The following is a 19,922-nucleotide window of genomic DNA, read 5'->3' on the forward strand; positions in this document are numbered from 1 at the left end:
GTTTGTAGTTTGTCAGACACCCTTGGTGGAATAAACACAGCTGTTACAATATAGCAGGTTTTTTTGCAAAACAAATTTTTTTGAGTTAGGAAAGCAGTTAGAATGGCCTTACTATGAAACATAAATTCCAAATTGAAAAATCTGAACAAGAGAACCAGGTTATGGATGAGTTTCCTATAGATGAGGTTTGCTACGTACAGTGAAGCCATTGTGACTGTTGACCTTTGTTCAGCCTGCGTTGGTGATTCTTGTGGTCTTCACTGAGCAGTAGCATCATGAAGTTAAGGGTCCCTGAATTCTAGCAAAACTGGTTTGAAGTAAGCAATTCATTGTCTCATGAAAAATTGAATTAGAATATGAGGATTTAGTTGCTAATGTATCAGTACTGTGGAAGAGTCTGCTAATATTACATCGAGTGTTTTTTTGTTTTTTCTTCTAGAAAAGCATGTTTGCTTTACGGCAGCTAATGCCCAATGCTCAGAGCTTTATTCAGCAGTGTATGCAGCAGCCAGCTCCAACCCCGGAAGCTGTTTTGACTTGTATCTCTGCAGCACCAGCTACTTCGAGAGGGGTGGTAACCTCAGCTGTAGGAACAACTTCTCTTCCAGTTATAAAACCGGTATCTGCCTCTGTAACAGTGACAGCCTCTCCAGTTATAAAGCCAGTCCTTGTCAGTGCATCAGTGACGGCATCTCTGCAGACCATGAAGTCTGTTCCTTCCTCTGCAGTGGTGACGGCATCTCTTCGGCCTGCAGCTTCAGTCCTCACCACCACGACAGCAACATCAGGGCTGACTGCTATCCAAACTGTCAAGCCAGTCTTCACCTCTGTGGTACCAGCATCCACTCTCCAGTCTCCAAAGCCAGTGCTGGTCTCTACAGTGGCATCTTCAGCAACGTCCCCTCTCCAGCATCTGAAATCAGTCACTGGAACCCCAATCAGTATCAAAATCTCACAGCCGAACTCTGTCACTGGACAGTCAGTGGGTGCTCAGCAAGTGGTTAAAGTGAAACAGTTGGTAAGATGAGTTTCTCTGTGTCTCTGTAATTGGGCTTCTTTACTTCTACTCCTACCATTTTGTGAAGAGGATACCAATTTGGATCTTAGCTGGTGGTTTTTTTTCTTAACTTATGAAATCTGTCTGCCATGAGCTAACCAGAAGCTAGTCTGTCATAAGTTAATCAGTTATGTTTGTCATAGTTTAGAGATACTGAGCCCTTGCTGAAAAGGTGAAAGCCAAACTGTAAGCTTGGTCTCTTGCAGGACAGACTGACCACCATTCCACCAGACCAAACACAGAGCTGGAGACATGAGGGAATATGAGTTCTGACCACTGCTGTGTGTTAAGATGCCAGGATAAGTTGGCATCTGAAAGAAAAGGCATGAAGTGCTAGTGTCAGAAACAGAAACTGCTCATAGGATGCTTGTGTTAATTACTATTATATGCCCTGTTAGGGCTGTGCCTCGGCTAGCCACCAGGGATTACAGTCTCTCTACCAGTTCCTACCCTGGATACACCTGGATACTTTGCAGGCACAGGTGACATGATGATGTTTAGTTATATGTTAACTGAAATGTACAAACTAGCTAAATGAGCTTTTCAGAGTGGAGTTCTGACCTCCACATTTACTAAGACGTGTTAATTATGAAGTCATCCAAAAGTGAGTTTTTTCTATTAGGCGTCAATAGCTAACAGATTCGAGGAGAAATAAGTATCTTATTAAAACAATACCTTCAAAAGCAATGTGTTAATTTTTTTGTCTTGGCAAAGGTTAACCTCTTGCTATTGTTAATATTAAATACCAGCAAACTGTGGATCGAAGGTATACCCCAAAGACCAACGTTGTGAAATACGTGAGGTGTGGTTTATGGGTGTTTGAGATACCAAGTAGTATGCCGTTTAACTGGCTTACCTGTAAGTAATATTCCCAAGTGTTTCGAGACAACAGGCTCCCTTTGGCAGTTAAAGGACTCCAGTTCTTGAATAGGACTTCCTTGTAAAGATTTCTTCCCTAAAAGGAGGGGAAAACATTAGACTTGCTGTGAAGCCAGATTTAGTTTTCACAGGTATAGTAGGACATTTAGTGTGTGAATTTCCTATGTAATTCATTGTGTGTACTTGATTTAACACTATGCAGACCCCTAAAATGTCTCGCTTTTTTAGTTTTCTACTTTTCTAAGTATGTAAGTGTCCTGGTTTCAGCTGGGATATAGTTACGGTGGTGGATGTAATGCAAGAATCCTGGATTCTAAATAAAGAGCTTATGCTACCAGCTTTTCATCTTTCCAGACTTGCTTAAAAGGAGGAGATGAGGAGTCCTTTTTGTGAGTGTGTTTGTTTTAAAAACAAAGAAATAAAACCCACCAAAACCAGTTATAAGCATATGCACTGATAGTCTTCAATAGTAATAGATAAAGCCAAATTGGAAAAGGAGTTGATACCCTTACTGTCTTTGAGGATTCAATTTGAAAGTCCAGCCAGAAGAAAATGGGGGCTTCTTAGGTTATACAAAGGCTGGAGAGCAGTTTGTTGGCTACACAGCAAACCATGTAATCCAGGGGAAAGGTTGACCATCTGTACAAATAGATGAGGAAGCTTAACTCTACACTGGGGAGTCAAAACACTTCTTGAATATGATATTGATGAACTCAAGAAATTAGTCCTGCTTCCTCCACTGCTGCATTGTCGTAGCCTGTTGCAATTCTTTTTCTTCACTGTGCCTTGCAAACATTGACTTGCATATAAAACATGTTTTTATCCTCATTTGGGTAGATCCCAGGCACAGTGATTAAAATACTTGCTGTAGAAAGGCTGAGTTGACCACTTTGCAGCTTAGCCTTATCAGGAGCTTGGTGTTTGTTCAGACAACATGTTAGCACAAAGAGCAAGTTAGTAGAAGTGGCTGCATCTTCTTGGGCTTCCCTGATGCCTTTCCTTGAAAGGACAGAGGATCTGTTTCCTCCCACAAGAAAACAAATCTGGACCTCCCCTCCCTAACAGAAGGGTCCTGCTGGCAGCTGAAAGGAAGCACATGCCAGCTGTGCAAATCTGTCCATATAATACTGCCAGCAATTTCTTTCCCTTTCCAGCCCACAGGGTTGTCTGATGCCATGCACTCCCTCTACATGCCCATTTCTAATTTAGGACTCTTGTGCTTGATGAATGTGAAATGAACTCTCACGTGCCAGCTCTGTTGTAATGTTGGTGGTGCTTAAGAATGCAGTACTACAGTATTTTAATATCAAAATTGTGACCGGAGTGATGCACCATGTAACTTTCATTTCTGTAGTGTGATTATCAAAACTCTAGCTTTGTATGGCAGATACAGAGGGACCTGATCTTTGGGAATGCTGTTGGGATTGATTGCATGCCTGTGCTGTGAAAGTTGCACTCTTGAAAGGGTTCCCTCCTAATGACTTTTTTATACAGCCTCATTTAAGGACATTGGCTTACAAAGAAGTTTCTTCTTGGAAATAAAGCTGGCCTTGCTGCCGTATTTCTGTATCTCTTGTTAAAGTACAATAAATGAAAATCTACATTACCAGCTGCTGGCCTCCAGTGGCAGGAAAGTTGCTGTGAGACTACAACTTCATGATAAGCTTAAAGAGCAAGAGGTTTATGGTGTAGTCTCCACCATTACCAGTGAGACACACTCCCTGGACATTGCTAATGGTTGAAGCAAGAAGTGAAGTGCTTGTGCTGTTCCAGCTGCTTGTTCTTAGTGAGTTGTTAGTTGAGTCCCTTTAGAGATGAACTTTCTTGAACAGAGTCTCTGTGATTTTTCAAGAGATTTTTGTCCTGGACGTATGCTTTTGCATTCAGCTGATGAGGCTTCCTTCCTGAAGCAGTCCCTCTTGAGGTGTGTGGTGATACCTCAACATTCCTCTGCTGCTCTCTGAGTTTTGCTTTATGAATGTAGAACAGATGCAAGTAAGGCTAATCAGAGTCTCTGTCAGGCAGCTGACTTTATGGTGGTGTCTGGATGTTGCATTGTAATTTTGTTTTACTTTAGAGTGTTGATGCTTTTTATTCTGATGACTCTGTCAACCTCCTTAATGGGGCACAAAGGAAGAGTCCTTTTCCTTTATTACTTCTTGTTGCTAACCTGAAGAAAAGAGACAATAACTCTTTCTCACAGGTATTACCTACTTTTGTAATACTTCTTTCTGGCTTTAGATCCTTGTTGAAATTTCTAGCACTGTTGCCCTCCCTGTAGCAACTCTCAAGGACTTCCAGCTTCTGTTAGTCTAGCAGCTAGAATGGCAAACAGAAAATTAGCTTTACTGCCAATACATCCGTTCCGTTCTGTGTCTTGTTGATCTAGTCTCCTCAGTTACTTGGCTTATGTCCCAACCTCCACCTAGACTATTGATTTAACATTGCCAGTCTCTGTTCTTTTGTCTGCTGTACCTTAATCTTGAATGCTGCTGTTTCCTCCTGTGCTGTTTCAGTGTTTCGATGCTGAAGATGAAGCATCATTCTCGCTGGCGGTAGGGAGGATCTCTTGGTGCTTGTCAGCGTGGGTGCTGGCAGAGCCTTGTGAGTAGTTTGTCCAAGCTGGTCGGCTGGTGGCTCAGTAATTACCTGAACACCTAAATGATGCTGTTAATGTTATTTACAACTTCCAGCACATGAAGCTGGGTCTCTCAGAAGGATCTAACTGCACTTTGGTAAAACACATGGCAGCTAATGTTCATGTCTGTATTACTTCATGAGCAAGTGCTGCGTGTGTGAACCTTGACTCTGTCCACAATCTGCCCATGTATGTACTCCCATGGTTCTTTCCTTTTCTGGAACTTAGGTTTCTTCTCAAGAGCTGTCTGTTTGTTGTCTGGTTCTCAGACACCACCTTCAGCTCAGTTATTCTGCTTTCCTGTTGCTATGCCAAACCCTGATGTTATTTATAGGGGCATGGGTGGGGTGTATCTTGAGTATTTGATTCACAAAGTGCCTCTTTTTGTGAATGAGTGATGCTTATCCTGATGATGTTTACTGACAAATATGAAGTTAGATGACAGAAGGAGACAGACTAATTTCTGAAGTATAATAAATTATTTTTGTAATTAAACTTGTGCAGTGCTGCTGTACAAGCACTCTTTAGACTTTCTGAAGTCAGAAAAAAAGAGGTAGAGGAGAAAACATGACTTCTTGATTCCAGAACTTCCTTTATATTAGCTTTTGCTGACAAAAAGTAGGATTCAATCTGAAGATGTTGATAATTTTGTGTTTTGCTAAAAGCACATCTTTCTATTACTTGTAATCAAGAACTTTTCCAAAGGATGTAACAAAAGCTGCAGCCCACATTCTGCTAGCTAGGAGGCTTAGAAATGGGCTTTTAGGGGTAGGGGAATTTTGTTACTTTCTTGCATTTTAATATGTGCCCCTGAAGAGGAAGAATTAGTATTTATGGGCTGTGCCTGTAGGCCTGTGTGACAGCATCCTGCTGTCTGGTTTTGTTTCTTTCAAGAGCCTCTTAAAATAAAACAAAACTATCATCCTGTTTCCCTTTTACCCTTCAGCAGCGTACTGATGTCTTTGTGTTCTACTATAGGTGTTGCTGGTTAGTACTGTATGTTCCAGCTAACTGATGTTAAGCAAAAGTAAACTGAACACACTTTGAAACGCAGCATCTCAATTTACAATTGAGGTTGCAGCTCTAAAAATGCCTTAGTAACTTTACAGTGTATACTCTTAATTCCTGACAGGAAAAGGATTTCATGTTTGACTGCTGTTTTGGCGTTCTCTCTTTTTAACTAGGTGTATGTGATACCTACCCTTTTGAACTTATTGGCACACAGACTCAATACTCAACTGTTTTGTTAAGCAGGACTTACACAGAGGAAAGCCTCTTAGTGTAATGGATTGTGTAATAGTGAAACTTGTCTAATATGGTTTTCAGTAGAGAGTAAAGGTGAAGTATCTGTTAGAACTCACTGAGCTGGAGCTTAAAGCTAAATGAACATGTTGATACATTGATACTATTTATTTCTATGTATGTTTAGCTCTTCTCACTCTGTGATATTGTATATTGCGCTTCCAGGTAGTCCAACAACCATCAGGGACCATTGTAAAGCAAGTATCTTCACTCCTGCAACCCTCAACACTGACCATACAGACATCTCAGAAAAGGATGCCACTGAATACGCTTGTTCAAACTAGCCAGTTTCCTGCAGGTAAAGTGAAACCTTTTTAATGGAGAAGAGAGAAGACTGCTGAAGTATAGAAATAAGTGCAGACTGTTGGTGGATTGTAGGAATGTAAGAAGGTGGTTGTCTGTCGGGAGCAGCCAGCTCCGTGTGATAAGTTGAGCATCTTGGAGCTCTGATGAGAATGCCATGTCAGCTTTTGGCACCTGCTACAAGCATGTCAGTCAAACATATGTACTTGTTAAAAATACTGTGAGTAAGCTCCTTGCAGTGAACTTCCTTTAAACCGTGATGCTTTTGAGAATTGTTTTCCTTCAACAGGTCCAGGTTGATACATAATGTGAGTTTGTCTCAGACAGCCAGTTTTCACTAAAACCTTTCACTGGTTAGCAGAGAGGAGGGTGTTTGCTGACATTGTGTAGTGGTTTGGGCCATACAGAACATGTAGAATGTAAGATTCTAGAGCGTCTAGTTTTCCATAGACCTGAGTAGTTACTGAGACTGCAGTAGCCTTTGCTAGAAGCATGAACTGATTAAACAGTTGTTTTAGCATTTTGCTTTTTACCATGGTGTGTTCTTTGTTTTGTTTTAGGTTCCATTCTGAAACAAATTACCTTGCCAGGAAATAAAATTCTGTCGCTTCAAGCATCTCCTGTTCAGAAAGCTGAAATAAAAGCAAATGGAGCAACATCCTTCAGGTAAAAATAAACAATATCAGAAGTTTACTATAGGAAGGAACAAAAGAAACAGTATAGAAGTGGGAACAGAACCCAAATCAAAGCAACTTTCTTTAGAAACTTGTTTATGATAAATGTTTTTCAATTTATAATACCAGTTGGCAAGGGGAAACCTAAAACTTTTGACTTCATATCAGATGTTAACTATTTTTAATGTAAGAAAGCTATCTTGATGAGGTTGGATTTTTATCATGCTGTCACAAGAGTGTAATTATATAAACAGTGTGCATCACTATGTACCAGTTTTTCACTTGTAGAGGAGGCATATTTGATCTCCATCCTGTGAGTACTATTAACTAATATAAAGCAATTACCTTGTATTAAAACCTTTCTGTAGAATTAAAGCAGGTATAACCTGTTTTTACGGATGGAAAGATAGCATTGAACTGTTATTCGGACTGATTGGTAACCTGTCTAAAGCTCTGTGCTGTATTTCAAAGTCTTTTATTAGTTCCTCTTACAGGCTTGTTCCTGTATGTAGAGGTGAAAGTCTTTGACTACACCACTAATTATGACTTCTGGCGCATTCTCCTAGGCATTCAGATTACAAGAGTGCTTAAAGCTTTTAGTTCTGATAACTGATTAACTTTTCAAAAGCAGAAATTATTTTTGTAGCTCTGAAATGTCATGTTGGAACGGAGGTACAGACTGCTGTAAGCATTATTGGTCTTATGACTTTAAGGCAAGCATGAATTTGCTCTTCTGGGGATAAAAGCAGACATGACACCTTTGTCTTGTTGACCAGTTGACTTCTCATCTCTTGAAAGCTACATACAGCTTTGTGTGCACTGATATAAGACAGAGAGCTGTTGTTGTTTATAGTGACATACAGTACATAGTAAACACCAGAACACAGGTAGCCAGAAGTTGAAATGAAAAGCTGATGTTAAAGCAATAGCTCTGTTCAGCTGCCTCAAGCTCTTACGAAATACACTTTGGAATATAATTTGGGATGTAATTTTGGGTAGTGATGTTTGGGAAAAATAAAATCACTTCATAAATATAATTAATAGAAAAAAAGCCAAAACAATAAACAAATTAAATAAAAAAATAAAAAAAGAACCTTTTTTTTCTCTTCCGGTTGGAATATATTAACTGTCTTAGATGAAAAAGTTTGAATTCTTGAAATTCCTTCTCCAAATTGCTGAATTCTTAGTGTAGGAAAAACTCTGCTTTTACAGTGTGATCGAAGATAGATTTCTTTCTTGCTTTTGGATTACGATTTTCAAAGTAGCTTAATTCCATGAGAATTTGTATTTAAAATCTCTAACTTGCCTTAAATTTTTCTAAGAAACATTCTTATATCCCTGGTGCTTCTTCTATTCACTGCTATAACCAAAATTTCCAACTTCAAAACCTACATATGAGCATCCTCTTCTATCTGAACCTGGGCAGCGTGTACCTGAGCTTTTGGCTTCCCTCCATCAAGTATGTATGTGCTCCAAGCAGGCCTAACACCACATAGGGTTAATCCAGCCTGGGCAATAGATGTTCCCCAGTAAGCTGTGAAGTGGGTTGTTCTCTTCTGTCTTGACTTTCAGTATTCCCAGCACGGCTGTTCTTTGTGACCTGTGATCCATCATGCATGACCTGCTGATCATACGTGAGGCGGAGAGAAGCACCATGGCCCCCTTTCAAGGTTTTGTGATGAGATTCATTATGGGCAGACAGTGTGTCTTGTAATTGATGTGATTGTACATGTGGCACTTCAAACTGTATACTCTCATTGCAGTATGTCACTGAGCCTGGCTCCCTCTGCTACTGTGTGACTTGGTCAGGTTAGGATTCGAGCTTGAGTGTACTCACTAAGCTGTACTTAATAGGCTGCAATTTGACCATGTCTGCTCCTTAATGGGCTGGTTTAGTTTGCTTGAGAGGAGCAGTAATAAAAATGGTGACTCCTTATCTCCCAACTAAAAAAAAAAAAAAAAAAAGAGAAAAGCTTCTAGAAATTATTTGAGCTAAACATGGGCTTCACTGTCACTTGATTGCCCCATGGCATGTATTGTAAAGGGCAGTCTGTTTTAAAAGCATCAAGATTTTATAAACTGCTTTATATACTTCTGTAAAGTATATGCGAGAGCACTCTGGAAAAAATGAGACACGTTTGCATCTTTGTGCATCTATTCTGTCTAATAGAGGCGTTCTCCAAAGCACATACAACTCTGACTTCTGTGCATTTCATCCAGAAGGGACTAGCAATCTCAATCAGAAGACAAACAGGAGTGAGGCAGCAGAGTGAAGAATGTCCGGCCAGCTGCTCCTCCTCCCCCATGCTGTGGTGAGCGCTGGTGGTTCTTGCCCCACTGGAGCTGTCTGCGATGGTGCAGGGAGGTTTGGGTTCCACATGCCCTTCTCGTTTTTCCTTTTGGCTGTTGTATAAAATGGGGTAAAGATGGATTCAGAAGAATATACGTGCGTTGGTCGAACACCAGAGGGTGCCACAGTCTCACTTTTCAAGCCAGTACAGGCACACTTGTAGATGTGTGGTACATTTGCATTGCTTGCTCCTCTTTTCCAAGAGAACGTTCAGTGTGTCAGAACTGGCTTCATACAGGGCAGCGCTCTCTGTTCTGCTTCCCCATTGTCCTAGTAAACTTAAATCACTGGAGACTTAAAACAGCTGGGAGAGTTTTTTCTTGTTGGTTTCTGGGTGTGATACGTGAAATATGAAAAGCGTTAAAGACAGTGATGTGGAAGAGAGGCTTTGTGGGAAGGATTGCTGAAAATGAAAGCAAGTCAGTATCCAACAGGAATGTGTGTGTGTACGCTTCAGAGTATTTTAAATTTGTCACTTTAGTAGAATGATTTCTATCGCTTACTTGAAGTACATGATACCTTACCTAAAAATGAGTGAGGTTTGTTGGAACAGCAAGGGAAAAAAGAATAGTAAAAAGTACAAACTTAACATGGTTTCTGAAACTTACATTTTCTTTAGTGAGTACTACTTCTAAGGAAATGTAATTATAGTTTCCTTGGGTTAGGTAAAATAAGTGCCACAGTGCTTTCGTAAGTGCAAATTTATCTTCCATCAAGACTAGTGACTTGGTGATTTAATACAAAGTTATGAAGAAATTAGAACTGATCCTTAAAAACAGTACAGGTAAAGATGTCTGCTTGCATATAAGCTCTTGTACGTGTGTATCCGCAAGAGAGACAGTGAGAAATGGAAATATGCATGGAAGTATTAAAGAAAACAGTAAACTGTTAAAGGGAAACTCAGGTATGTAGAAAGGTGGATAGATATGTAGTTAGAAGTTTACCTCCTTCATGTTGAGTACTTGGAGTATGTGGCCAGATTGAAAGCTAAAATGATTTCCTGAAACTGTGTACTATACAGTTGTACCTGAGGTGCGAGCATCTGTACCTGGATTTTGTAAACAGCTCCACTGGGTTGTCAGGTTCCAGCATCTAGCTCTGATATCTTCTGATGTGTGTTCTTGGTGCTAGTTGTGTTGATTTTTGTAATCCCCTTTATCAGCAGATTGGTGGCAGTCTCCACTTCAGTGAGATTCTTGTCTGCCATCAGCAAACTAGTGGTCATTAAGAAGAGGAAACAGGAGTGTACTTCTGAAGATCAGTTAGCACTCAATTATCATGCAGTGAAGTTTCATTTACACACTTGTTGAAAAATCAGGGTCTCTGTTAGGCTGATAGGGCATGACTATATGCTCAGTTGCTGGGTGTGAAAGGGTAGGGGGAGAGAAACAGTTCTGGCAGTGGTAACTTCAGCTTTGAATCCTGATCGTGGTCATCTAACTGCTCTGACAGTCCTGGGGGTTTAACGCTTTTGGCGCGATGGATTTGGGGCACAAGCCTAGTCAGGAAGCTATCGTGTCTAGTTAGACTTAATGAATGAAGCTGGCTTGAGAATCCTTTGGGTCTCTATTCCTGAATGAATCACTTTTGTATAACTCCCAGCCATGACTGCACACAAATAAATAGAAGGAGGAGTAGGGAAAGGCTGGACTCCTTTCCTAGCCAGGTTTATCTCCAGAAATTTGTGGTAGACAACTTGCACCATAGAAACTTACTGAAGCCCAAAGGAGAAGATCCATAAGGAGAAAAATCCTAACACTTTCTTGTGTGTTTTGAGCATGGCTCAAACCCAGCCTACATTTTAATAACATCAGCTTCTACCCGTTGCCAGCCCTAAGCGATCACATTTCACTTAAGAAAGGCATATTTCTGTCTAATCCCTTGTTCAAGAGTGAGGTAGGCCACACAGTATTTTCTGAAGGTGAACTTTATCAAACCTTGCCAAAGAATACTCTTAAAGAGGAGAGGTGCGTGTTTTAGTTTTGTTTTCTTTGTTTTCCAAATCAGAAAACCTTCAGATTGAGTGCTTTCACTTGTCTTTATTAATATTGCAGATATCTATTCTGGATTGGTTCTTGAAGCCACTGTCAGGACCTTTGTCACTTTATGAAGCAAGAGAAGGCTTTCTCTTGATGATTTAAACTTCCTTGAAAATAACTTGGATTGTTTTACTGCCAAAGTCCTGACAAATCTTTTCCTATATAAGATTCATTCAGTATTTTAACTTAACTGATCTTTTTTTTAAAAAAAATCATTTCTTTTAAATTTTCTTTTTTAAAAAGAGCATTTTCTCTTTTTAAAAAGAAAAAAAAAAAAGAAAGCCGAGGCGCACAGGCTATTTGCTTAACATGAGCTTTGCTATGAGTATATGTTCATGCTCAGGATGCCAGATTTGAGGTTTTATTTTAAACACATAGTCCAAAGCTCCTACAGCAGAATCCAGCAAATTGAGCTGGAACTACAGCTCTGCTGCTGTTCTTCAAAAGCGTGACATCCCCCCTGCTACATACGTGAGTACTGTATGATAGGACTGATTCAAAGGGCAGGGTCTGGGTTGGTTCTAGTATATAGACAAAGGAGTGTTTGTATCTTATTTTTTAAGAAAACTCACTAAAAGAAAAGCAAAGATCAGGTCTGTGCTGACGTGCCTGTTCTGTAAGCTTCAGTTCGTCTGTGCTGACGTGCCTGTTCTGTAAGCTTCAGTTCATAGGGTAGGCATCTCAGTTAGGAAGTGGGCTTCTTTATGAGTCAATATTCAGTTTCCTTCAGCACTTAGTTCTACCTGATGAATTGGAGTTTTAAAACAAATTTCAAGCTATAAGAGTGGTAGTGCAGGGGAGGGGGGGGTTTGGTAACTTTTAATCCGAGTTTACCTCAGTCTCTGGCTTTTGAGCTTGCTCAGAATTTCAGTTTCATATAAGGGATTTGCACGCCTAGCAACTGGGGCATTAGTCAATCTAATGTCTGAGAGGCACTTCACTGAAGTGTGAAAGCTGTTAACATCCACCTGTCCCTGTCCACACCCACACTAAACATCTGTTGTATAGGGGTGACCTCCAAGATATGCAATGTGGCTGTTGATAGTCAAGAGGCTTTTCCTTTCTATCTGTTCTGAGCAAAGCATTAAGTGTTGTTTTTCTCTTTAGTAGAGTTGAAGATGACATAAATGATGTGACTTCTATGGCCAGGGTCAATCTTAACGAGGAGAATGCGTGCATTTTGGCAACAAACTCTGAGCTCATTGGTACTGTGATCCGCTCTTGCGCAGATGAACCTTTTCTCTCCTCAGAAGCACTTCAGAAGAAGATCTTGAACATAGGTGAGAACAAAGTGTGTGCAACAGATATGTATGGATGTAGTATTTCCTTGCCTGCTTCATTAGCTAGCCTCCAGTCTTTGAAGGAGGAGCTGAAACTACTTTGATCTATCATCTCAATTCATGTGTTTCTACCAAAATATACTGAGTTTTTACTTCTGCTTCTAGGAAACAGCTCTTCTGTAAGGTTTTCTTTTACATATAAATAGTCTGAAGCACAACCAGAAGAAACAAACTGGTGCCACTTTAACATATGAGAAGTGAGCAACTTTATGACTCTTAAAATTAATGGAACACTTAATAACCGTATAGGTGCTGGTGTCAAAACGCTTTAAGTGTGCTTTTCTATTTCTGCAGCTCCAACTTGATGTATTATGCTGACTTTCCTAACAGTTTTTGCATTCCTCAGCCTGCTCAGGTATACGTATTCTATTGATCAACATTGAAAGTTTCAAACTGCCAATACACACAGGGCAGACCTTAGTTTATAACTTCTTCTAGGGAAAAAACTTTAATTTTATGTGAAAGAGACATTAAAGCTGTTTGTCTGTATCACTGAATAATACTGGAATGTAACTTAAATGCCTGTGACTAAACTCTTACAGGAAGCTTGTAGTGTATATATTATTTCAGCTGTTGGTTTCTGAGCAAAATAACAACTGTTGCTTAGCAATGTTGTATTATGTCAGAGCAGGGTGCATGTATTTGTATAGCACCATGCTGATTGGTACCACTGCCATCTACAGCAAACTGGATGAATATTGCTCAACTCCGTGCTCGTGCTCTCTGCCTGGTAGCTTGCCATACTGGAACAGTGAGTTTTACAGCTGAGTATTCAAGAAAGCCTGTTGTTTGTACATGCAGTCATAATTCTGTCACAGTGGTTTAACTACATGATCATAAATTCTGTTTCTACATGCAACTGGTTCTTGGTCCAAACTGAGCAGCTAGCATGTGATGAGCATGTAGCTTGCAAATGCTACCTGCTACCTCAATATATCCTGCACTAGAGCAGATGTGCCATCTGAGCTGTATACAGCATAGTTGAGGAAAGTAAGTGCTGTGTTAGTAGTGGAAAAGAGAAAATACACATCAAAACTGGTGCCTAGAAGACTTTCCCAAAATTCAGTAGAGCATTAACCAGTCATTCATGGGAAGTGGGTATAAGGAAAAATTAAGAACTGTACAAAACCATAAAGTACTTCTAGAATAATTTTCTCATTTGGGGTGTGAAGAAAATTCATTGAAAGATGGATGAATACAAGCCTGGCTGTTTCATGGCTGGCATGGTAACTGTTTCACATTACTAATAATAATATTTCATGTTGTAAATGAAGAGCATTTTGATTGCAAGGAAAGTATTACAGTCAGGGAATACAGCAATTCAGAAAATGAACGCTTCTGCTTTTGAACCAAGCTCTTTTTGGTTTAGAAATTGAGTGTGTGTGAAGGGATGTTTTGAGATTTGGGACATTTTGTCTTCAAGTTGTCATACTAAAATGTATTCTGATAGTCTAGAGAGAAACTGCTGCGGAAGTGTTGAAAGGTGCTTGAACAAAATGAGCTTTGCACTCGGCTAGGGTACAGGCCAGTGCTTGCTGGCCAAGATCAAGTAGTGGGAACACTTAGATTATATCTGGGAAAGCATTGTAGATTCTCCCTGTCTCGCGAGACTGTTTTTCGTTTTCAGTTAGAGTAGCAAAGGCAAATGAAATAGGTGATTAGGGTTTTTTTACTGTTTAGTGTTTATCCATTCTTAACATTCTGCTTGGCAATAAATACTGAAATGGGTTTTGAAGGCGTGCTGTATATTGCATCATAAAATATTACAGCCGCTGTAAATGCAGTGAGGGGCAAGGGAAAGTGCTTCTGACAGGTACAGCATATGAGACATGTGAAACTGCTGCCTGCTGTGCCTACCAGGGAAAAATCATTGCCATCCAGGTGTCTCGACAGAGTCGCGCTGAGTGATCGATGGTGTCAACCACGGGCAGGCTTCTCCGTCGGCAGCCTGCAGCCGCGGGAAGGTTGCAGAGGTGATGCCCAGCTCTGGGTGCAGGGCTGGCACAGCTTTGCCTGGAGCTGTCACCAGCCTCGGTCGCAGCTGCTGAAATGCAGAGAGGCAGCAGCAGCCCGAGAGAAAAGGTTGAAGGTGATGGCATGATGACCCTGGCTGGACTTGATCTGTATTGTCTGAGCTGCTGCCATGGGATGGTTGGGTCTGTCTGCCCTGTGCTGGTTGGCTGAGGCAGGTGAGAGGGTCCTGCGTGCCTGGAGTGCACTGCAAAAATCTTCTCTGCTCATCAAATAAATGTCATGAGTTGTTAACAAGCACGGTGTCAAGCAGGGCACGATGTAATTCTCTATTTTTTTTAATTACTGGAATTAACAGAATATGGCACTAATTTCTACAGCTACCACTTCTCCCCCTCCCCGAACATGAAGCTTGATTTGTGTTCTTATTAACTTTGTCCTATAAATGACCTTGCAAGGAGAGTGGTTCTGGAGGCTAAGTGAAACAATGTCTATATTTTCTGAAGCTCCAGGCTAAGTTTTATTAATGTAATGTCTAAGATCTTTGAAGTTGTGACTTTACCAGGAAAATCATAATCTCCAAACCTTTATTCATAATGGGTATGACTTCCAGGGGGAACAGAATACCTGCTGTGCTAATTATTTCAATTATCAGCTACTACTAAAACACGTAATGGATTTTCTCTGCTTCCACAGGTAAAAGGCATGACATTATGGAACTTAACTCTGATGTTGTGAACTTGATCTCCCATGCTACACAAGAGAGATTACGAGGGCTCCTAGAAAAGCTAACTGTAATTGCTCAGCACAGAGTGTCAACCCACAAGGTAAAGGAAATCATTAAGCAAGTTTTGCACCAAAGTTTTCCTGCTTTGCAGCCTTGAAGGTAAACCTCTTCCATGTATAGCCACATCATATGCAGTATGTGTGTTTGCAGTATCTACCAAAGGCTGGGTTTAACTGTTTTTAGCCTCTAACTAGTCCTTAGGTTTTCCATTCAGCTTGTTGGATAGATGCTTTTAAACCCCAGCATAAGAGTAAATGCATGTGTTTCTCCTCTTCCACAAAAAGCCATGGCTGTTATACAAAAATCTGTCTTGCATGGTTAAATGTAAAGCTATTTTTGAATGCTCTTGGTGGTCGGGTTGATTTAGGGACTTGTGTTTGCTTTATGCATTTACTGTTGATGAAACTGCAGTATTGGCTCAGTAAAAAAGCCTTGGGAAACTGAATGGAGTATTTTATTTTTAGAATATGCTCCATGTGAAGGCAGAGACCCCTTTGATCTTAAAGTTTCCAGACCTCTTTTTCTGCTAGTGCTACTTAAAATTCCCTCCCCTCCTTCTTGTGTTAACTCCATTCAGTATGAAGTAAATTAGGTTCCAGTGAGCCAGTATCCCTTAAAATGCTTGTATGGTACAAATGAGAAGCAATAACTTACTGGCCAAAACAGCTCTTTTTTTTTTTTTTTTTGTCATTCAATAAGAAGATATTAGTCCACACGTTTTCAATATCAAGCAGGTTTAGTTTATTGTTGTTTGGTTGGTTTTTTTACAGGAGCTTATACTTAACGAAATTTAACAAGAGCTACTAACTGGTGGGATAGGAGTTATTTTTGTACTGAACACTTTTTATAGGCTTTTAAGCACTGAAGAAGCAATAGTAAAGAGCAGAAACTATTCGGAAACTTCCAAGTATTCCAGTGATGTCTGGAGCAGTTGGAGTATGTTGTTCCTTGCCAGAAGAAGACGTGGTAGAAAAAGAAAATCAGTGCAGAAAGAGAATAGAGTTTTTAATGAGAAGTCTTTAGAAATCTGTACATGTTCTATGTTGTCTCTCCAAAGTGGGAGACACGATCCTGAGCAAAAGTGAGGTGGAAGTTAAAGTCCTGGGTAACCAGTAGGACTTCGTGTCCTGCAGACACCAAGGACACAAGGGAATGTTCTTGGACAGTGGGCTTGATAGGGCTGATTTCTTTCTCATTGAACTAAAGCAATAGGAAAACTGATAGGTTTTTTGTCTGATTGAATTGCCAGGAGCAATGGTAAGATTGCAGTCTTACAATAAGCTTGCTTTCTTGTCCTTTTTTTCTCATAAACAAAACAAGTAATGAGCATAATAATCCTAGAGGCACAGGGACCCTCTTCTGTCAGGAAGATGGTATTACACTACAGGAGTGTCCTTAGGATTATGTTTGTGAGTAATAATATTGTGAAGGATGCTGACAGGCTTTTAAATGTTGAAGAACAGAACGCTACAGGGTTTTGGAGCCCTGTTATGTATTTATTTATGTATTTACACAGCCCCGTATTCCACTTCCCCCAGTGCTTGCCCTGTCCTCCTTTCCCTCTACGCTGTTGATAGGTATCAGTGTGCAGTGTGGGCATCATGTTTTTTGGAGAATTTTCCAGAGCCTTTTCAAGTTGCCCTGTAAGGCTTTGTATTTGCTTATGTCCATAACAAAAAGATGTACAGTAATGGGGATAGGTGGGGTGAAACTAGGGTAAGTATTGTTAGGGTAGAAGTTGGTGTAAAAAGCCAAAGTGTGATTCATGGGATCATACTTGGGAAACTCTTCTTCCCAGTTTGCTCAGCTCATGCCTAGCAGCTTACATCTGATTGGTACCCCTGCAGGGAGAGTGAGTTGGCGGAGTAAAAGCTTCTTATCGTGCAGCCATACTTGCCAACTTTTGCCCTTTTTTACTAAATTTCAGAGCAGGGAGATAGAGGAGTCTGTCTTTGGAAGTCACTTAATTGGATAAAACTACCATGGCAGTCTCTTTATCTGAAGTAGGAATAGCCTGTCAGGTTGTTGTAAGCTGCTCTCTGTTGTGATTCTTGTTGCAGTGCCTTTATAGAGCCTTGGTAAGACCACAAAGGTAATTAGCTTACTGGTTTGGTTCCTTGGCTGCTTCCCTCTTACAGTCTGGAGAACTGCTGAGGTATAAGAGTATGTATGTGACATAATATGATACCCAAAACCAGAATTAATAATGGCAACCAAAGAGTACAGTGATTAAAAACATGTTTTTTCTGTGGATGGGTTCAACACAGCATGACTGCTGTGTTCCTGTGTTTGGAGCCCATGAGCACATGAGAGGCATGGTACCATGCTGTGCTGTAAACATTGCTTCATGCAAATATTTTCCCCATGTGCAGTAGCAGTAAAATACTGCAACCCTAAACTGCACTATCTGTAGGGCAATGTGGTGTGACACTGAACTGGTTTTAGGGGTAAGCTTTAAACATAGCAAGGAGTGAGCACTCCTAGATGTGGTAGCAGCCAGCCTTCTCCTACCTACCCCATGCCGCCAGCAAACTGCGGAGTACAGAAATAACTTACCAGAAGCTTTTCTGTTATTAACCTGGTTTGGGAGTTGACTATAAAAAGCCAGAGCTTAATAAGTTCCCACATAGTAGCTGAACCTCTGCAGCCGCTTGTCCCTGCTCTGTCCTCAGCAAGGCTGTTCAATGTGACTTAAACTGTTCAGATTTTGTGGGAGAGCTGGTCTTTGTGGGATTCTTTCAAGTTCTTTCCTGGTGGACTGAAGTGGAGCACAGCCTTGCTGTGTGTGGTTTTTCCTTTCTGCCCCTGGACATACAGTACATTCCTGGTGCTAAAATGCAAGTACCTTAGTCAGGTTTCAGATTCATTTACGGGTATGTGACAATCTAAGAAGGAAGTTGCAAATCACAGGCAAGGTGTAAAGCTGCTCTTGAAATTTGTTGCTAGTTCTCTTCTTGCTGAAGATGTACCTGGGAATGCTTTGCTTCAAAGCTGCATGTCTCAAATATGTGTAAGCCAAACTTAAAAAGTTTGGTAGGAATTGCCTGTGCTTTAGAGCACATCTGTGACAGAGTCTTGACTGTATGCGTTTCTTTATTTCTTTTGATGGAGGAAAAAAAAAGGGCATGGAAAAATTAATTTTATAACAAGATTATATAGATGTGCTATTATTGTTTGAAAGCAGTAATTTATTTTAGGATAGCAGAAAAACTTTCTTTCACTTTTAGTGAACTCCAGATTAAGTGTAGCTCAGATAAAGTAAAACCAACTTTTCAACTGTCAGATATACAAGGTCAGCTTTCACATGTACAAATCTAACCAGGCTCTCTATTGTGGTTATGTGCTTTATCAGAAGCTTAAATTCTGTCTGTGTTCGCACTTTTAACTTTAGTTTGGTTGGGATTGCACTGCTGTAGCTGGGGACAATTTAGCCTTATGTAATGAAGTTAAACTGTGACATGAACAACTGAATCCAACTTTCTCCATCATAACAGTAATGGCTACAATTTATGAAGAGGTATATAATATAATGTTTTCTGTCTAAGCAATTCAGTGCTAAATGATTATAGATAACAAGGTTTTTTTGGACAAAATATAACTGTAGGTGTTCCTCTTCTAAAAATTCCTGAAATAAAGTATCTTAAACCAGTTGTTGATGAGCTGAAATACTATTATGGATGCGCCCATTTCTTGTCCCATATAAGAACATGGTAGAGTGCTTCTTGTTGAGAAGCTTGCATTTCTAATTGGCATAAGGTCTTGGATTTGGCTTTAAAAATGTAATCTGACTCTGACTTTGAGCATTCCAAAGCAAAATTCTTCTAAACTTTGGAAAAAATAATCTTCTGGTAATACAGCTTTCTTCTTTGTCCCTTTAAAAGGATTGTGGCATGGTGGTGGATTATTATAAACTGCTGTTTCAAAACAAATTGTACTAATGTACTGAGACTGACTCAAAGTAGTGTATGTTTTGTGGGGAACAGTGGGGAAAAAAAGTCTTGAGTAGGAACAGAAGAAGGGGAAAAGGTTGTTTGGACTTTTTGCAGAGCCACAGATTCTTCTTTGGAAAGCCTCCTTGGTTGTAACACATGGTGTGGTCTGAGCCACAATTGGTGATACGTGACAATGTGGCAGCTCATTGAAAAGGACCAAACTTAATACCAGAGGAGAGATTGATTTCATTCTTTGGCTGGGTTGTGAGAATTCAGATCAGGAGACAATGGTGCCCCACAAGAAGACTTTTACTTTCCTTACAGCTTTTAAAAGTGTATGGCTGAATGTGGGAAGAAAAGTCCGAGTATGGTGTGTTTGAGAACTAAAAATGTAGCAACTGAAGTCACTGAGAGTACATAAGCTTAAAATGTACCCTTGCCTGAAATACAGCTGTAAAACATTATATGCTTACTCCAGAATAGTTGTGTATCAAGGTTGATTCATTAAAAATGTGAAATTGGGGTAGGGTGGAAAGAAGAATTGCTGAAAGTACATAGTGTGTTTGACTGATAAAAGCTCAAGGATGAATTTCTCAGGAACAGACAAGTTCACAAAGTAACAGGGAAAGAAGATGACTCTAAGACATGCA

General features: G+C 40.2%; 1 protein-coding gene across 1 annotated transcript in view; it reads left to right on the plus strand.

The window, feature by feature from the left end:
• The window catches only part of TAF4B (TATA-box binding protein associated factor 4b), a gene marked incomplete at both ends in the record, with an annotated part of 71,325 nt that overhangs the window by 26,095 nt on the left and 25,308 nt on the right, over positions 1–19,922 (plus strand). The window contains 5 exons of the mRNA XM_080611519.1: positions 440–1,018; positions 6,042–6,174; positions 6,740–6,845; positions 12,353–12,522; positions 15,250–15,380. Of these exons, the coding sequence (XP_080467645.1) occupies positions 440–1,018; positions 6,042–6,174; positions 6,740–6,845; positions 12,353–12,522; positions 15,250–15,380 (1,119 nt within the window). The remainder of the gene's footprint in view (positions 1–439; positions 1,019–6,041; positions 6,175–6,739; positions 6,846–12,352; positions 12,523–15,249; positions 15,381–19,922) is intronic.

This window comes from Psittacula echo (genome assembly GCF_963264785.1).
Source record: "Psittacula echo genome assembly, chromosome: 2".
Lineage (NCBI taxonomy): Eukaryota > Metazoa > Chordata > Aves > Psittaciformes > Psittacidae > Psittacula > Psittacula echo.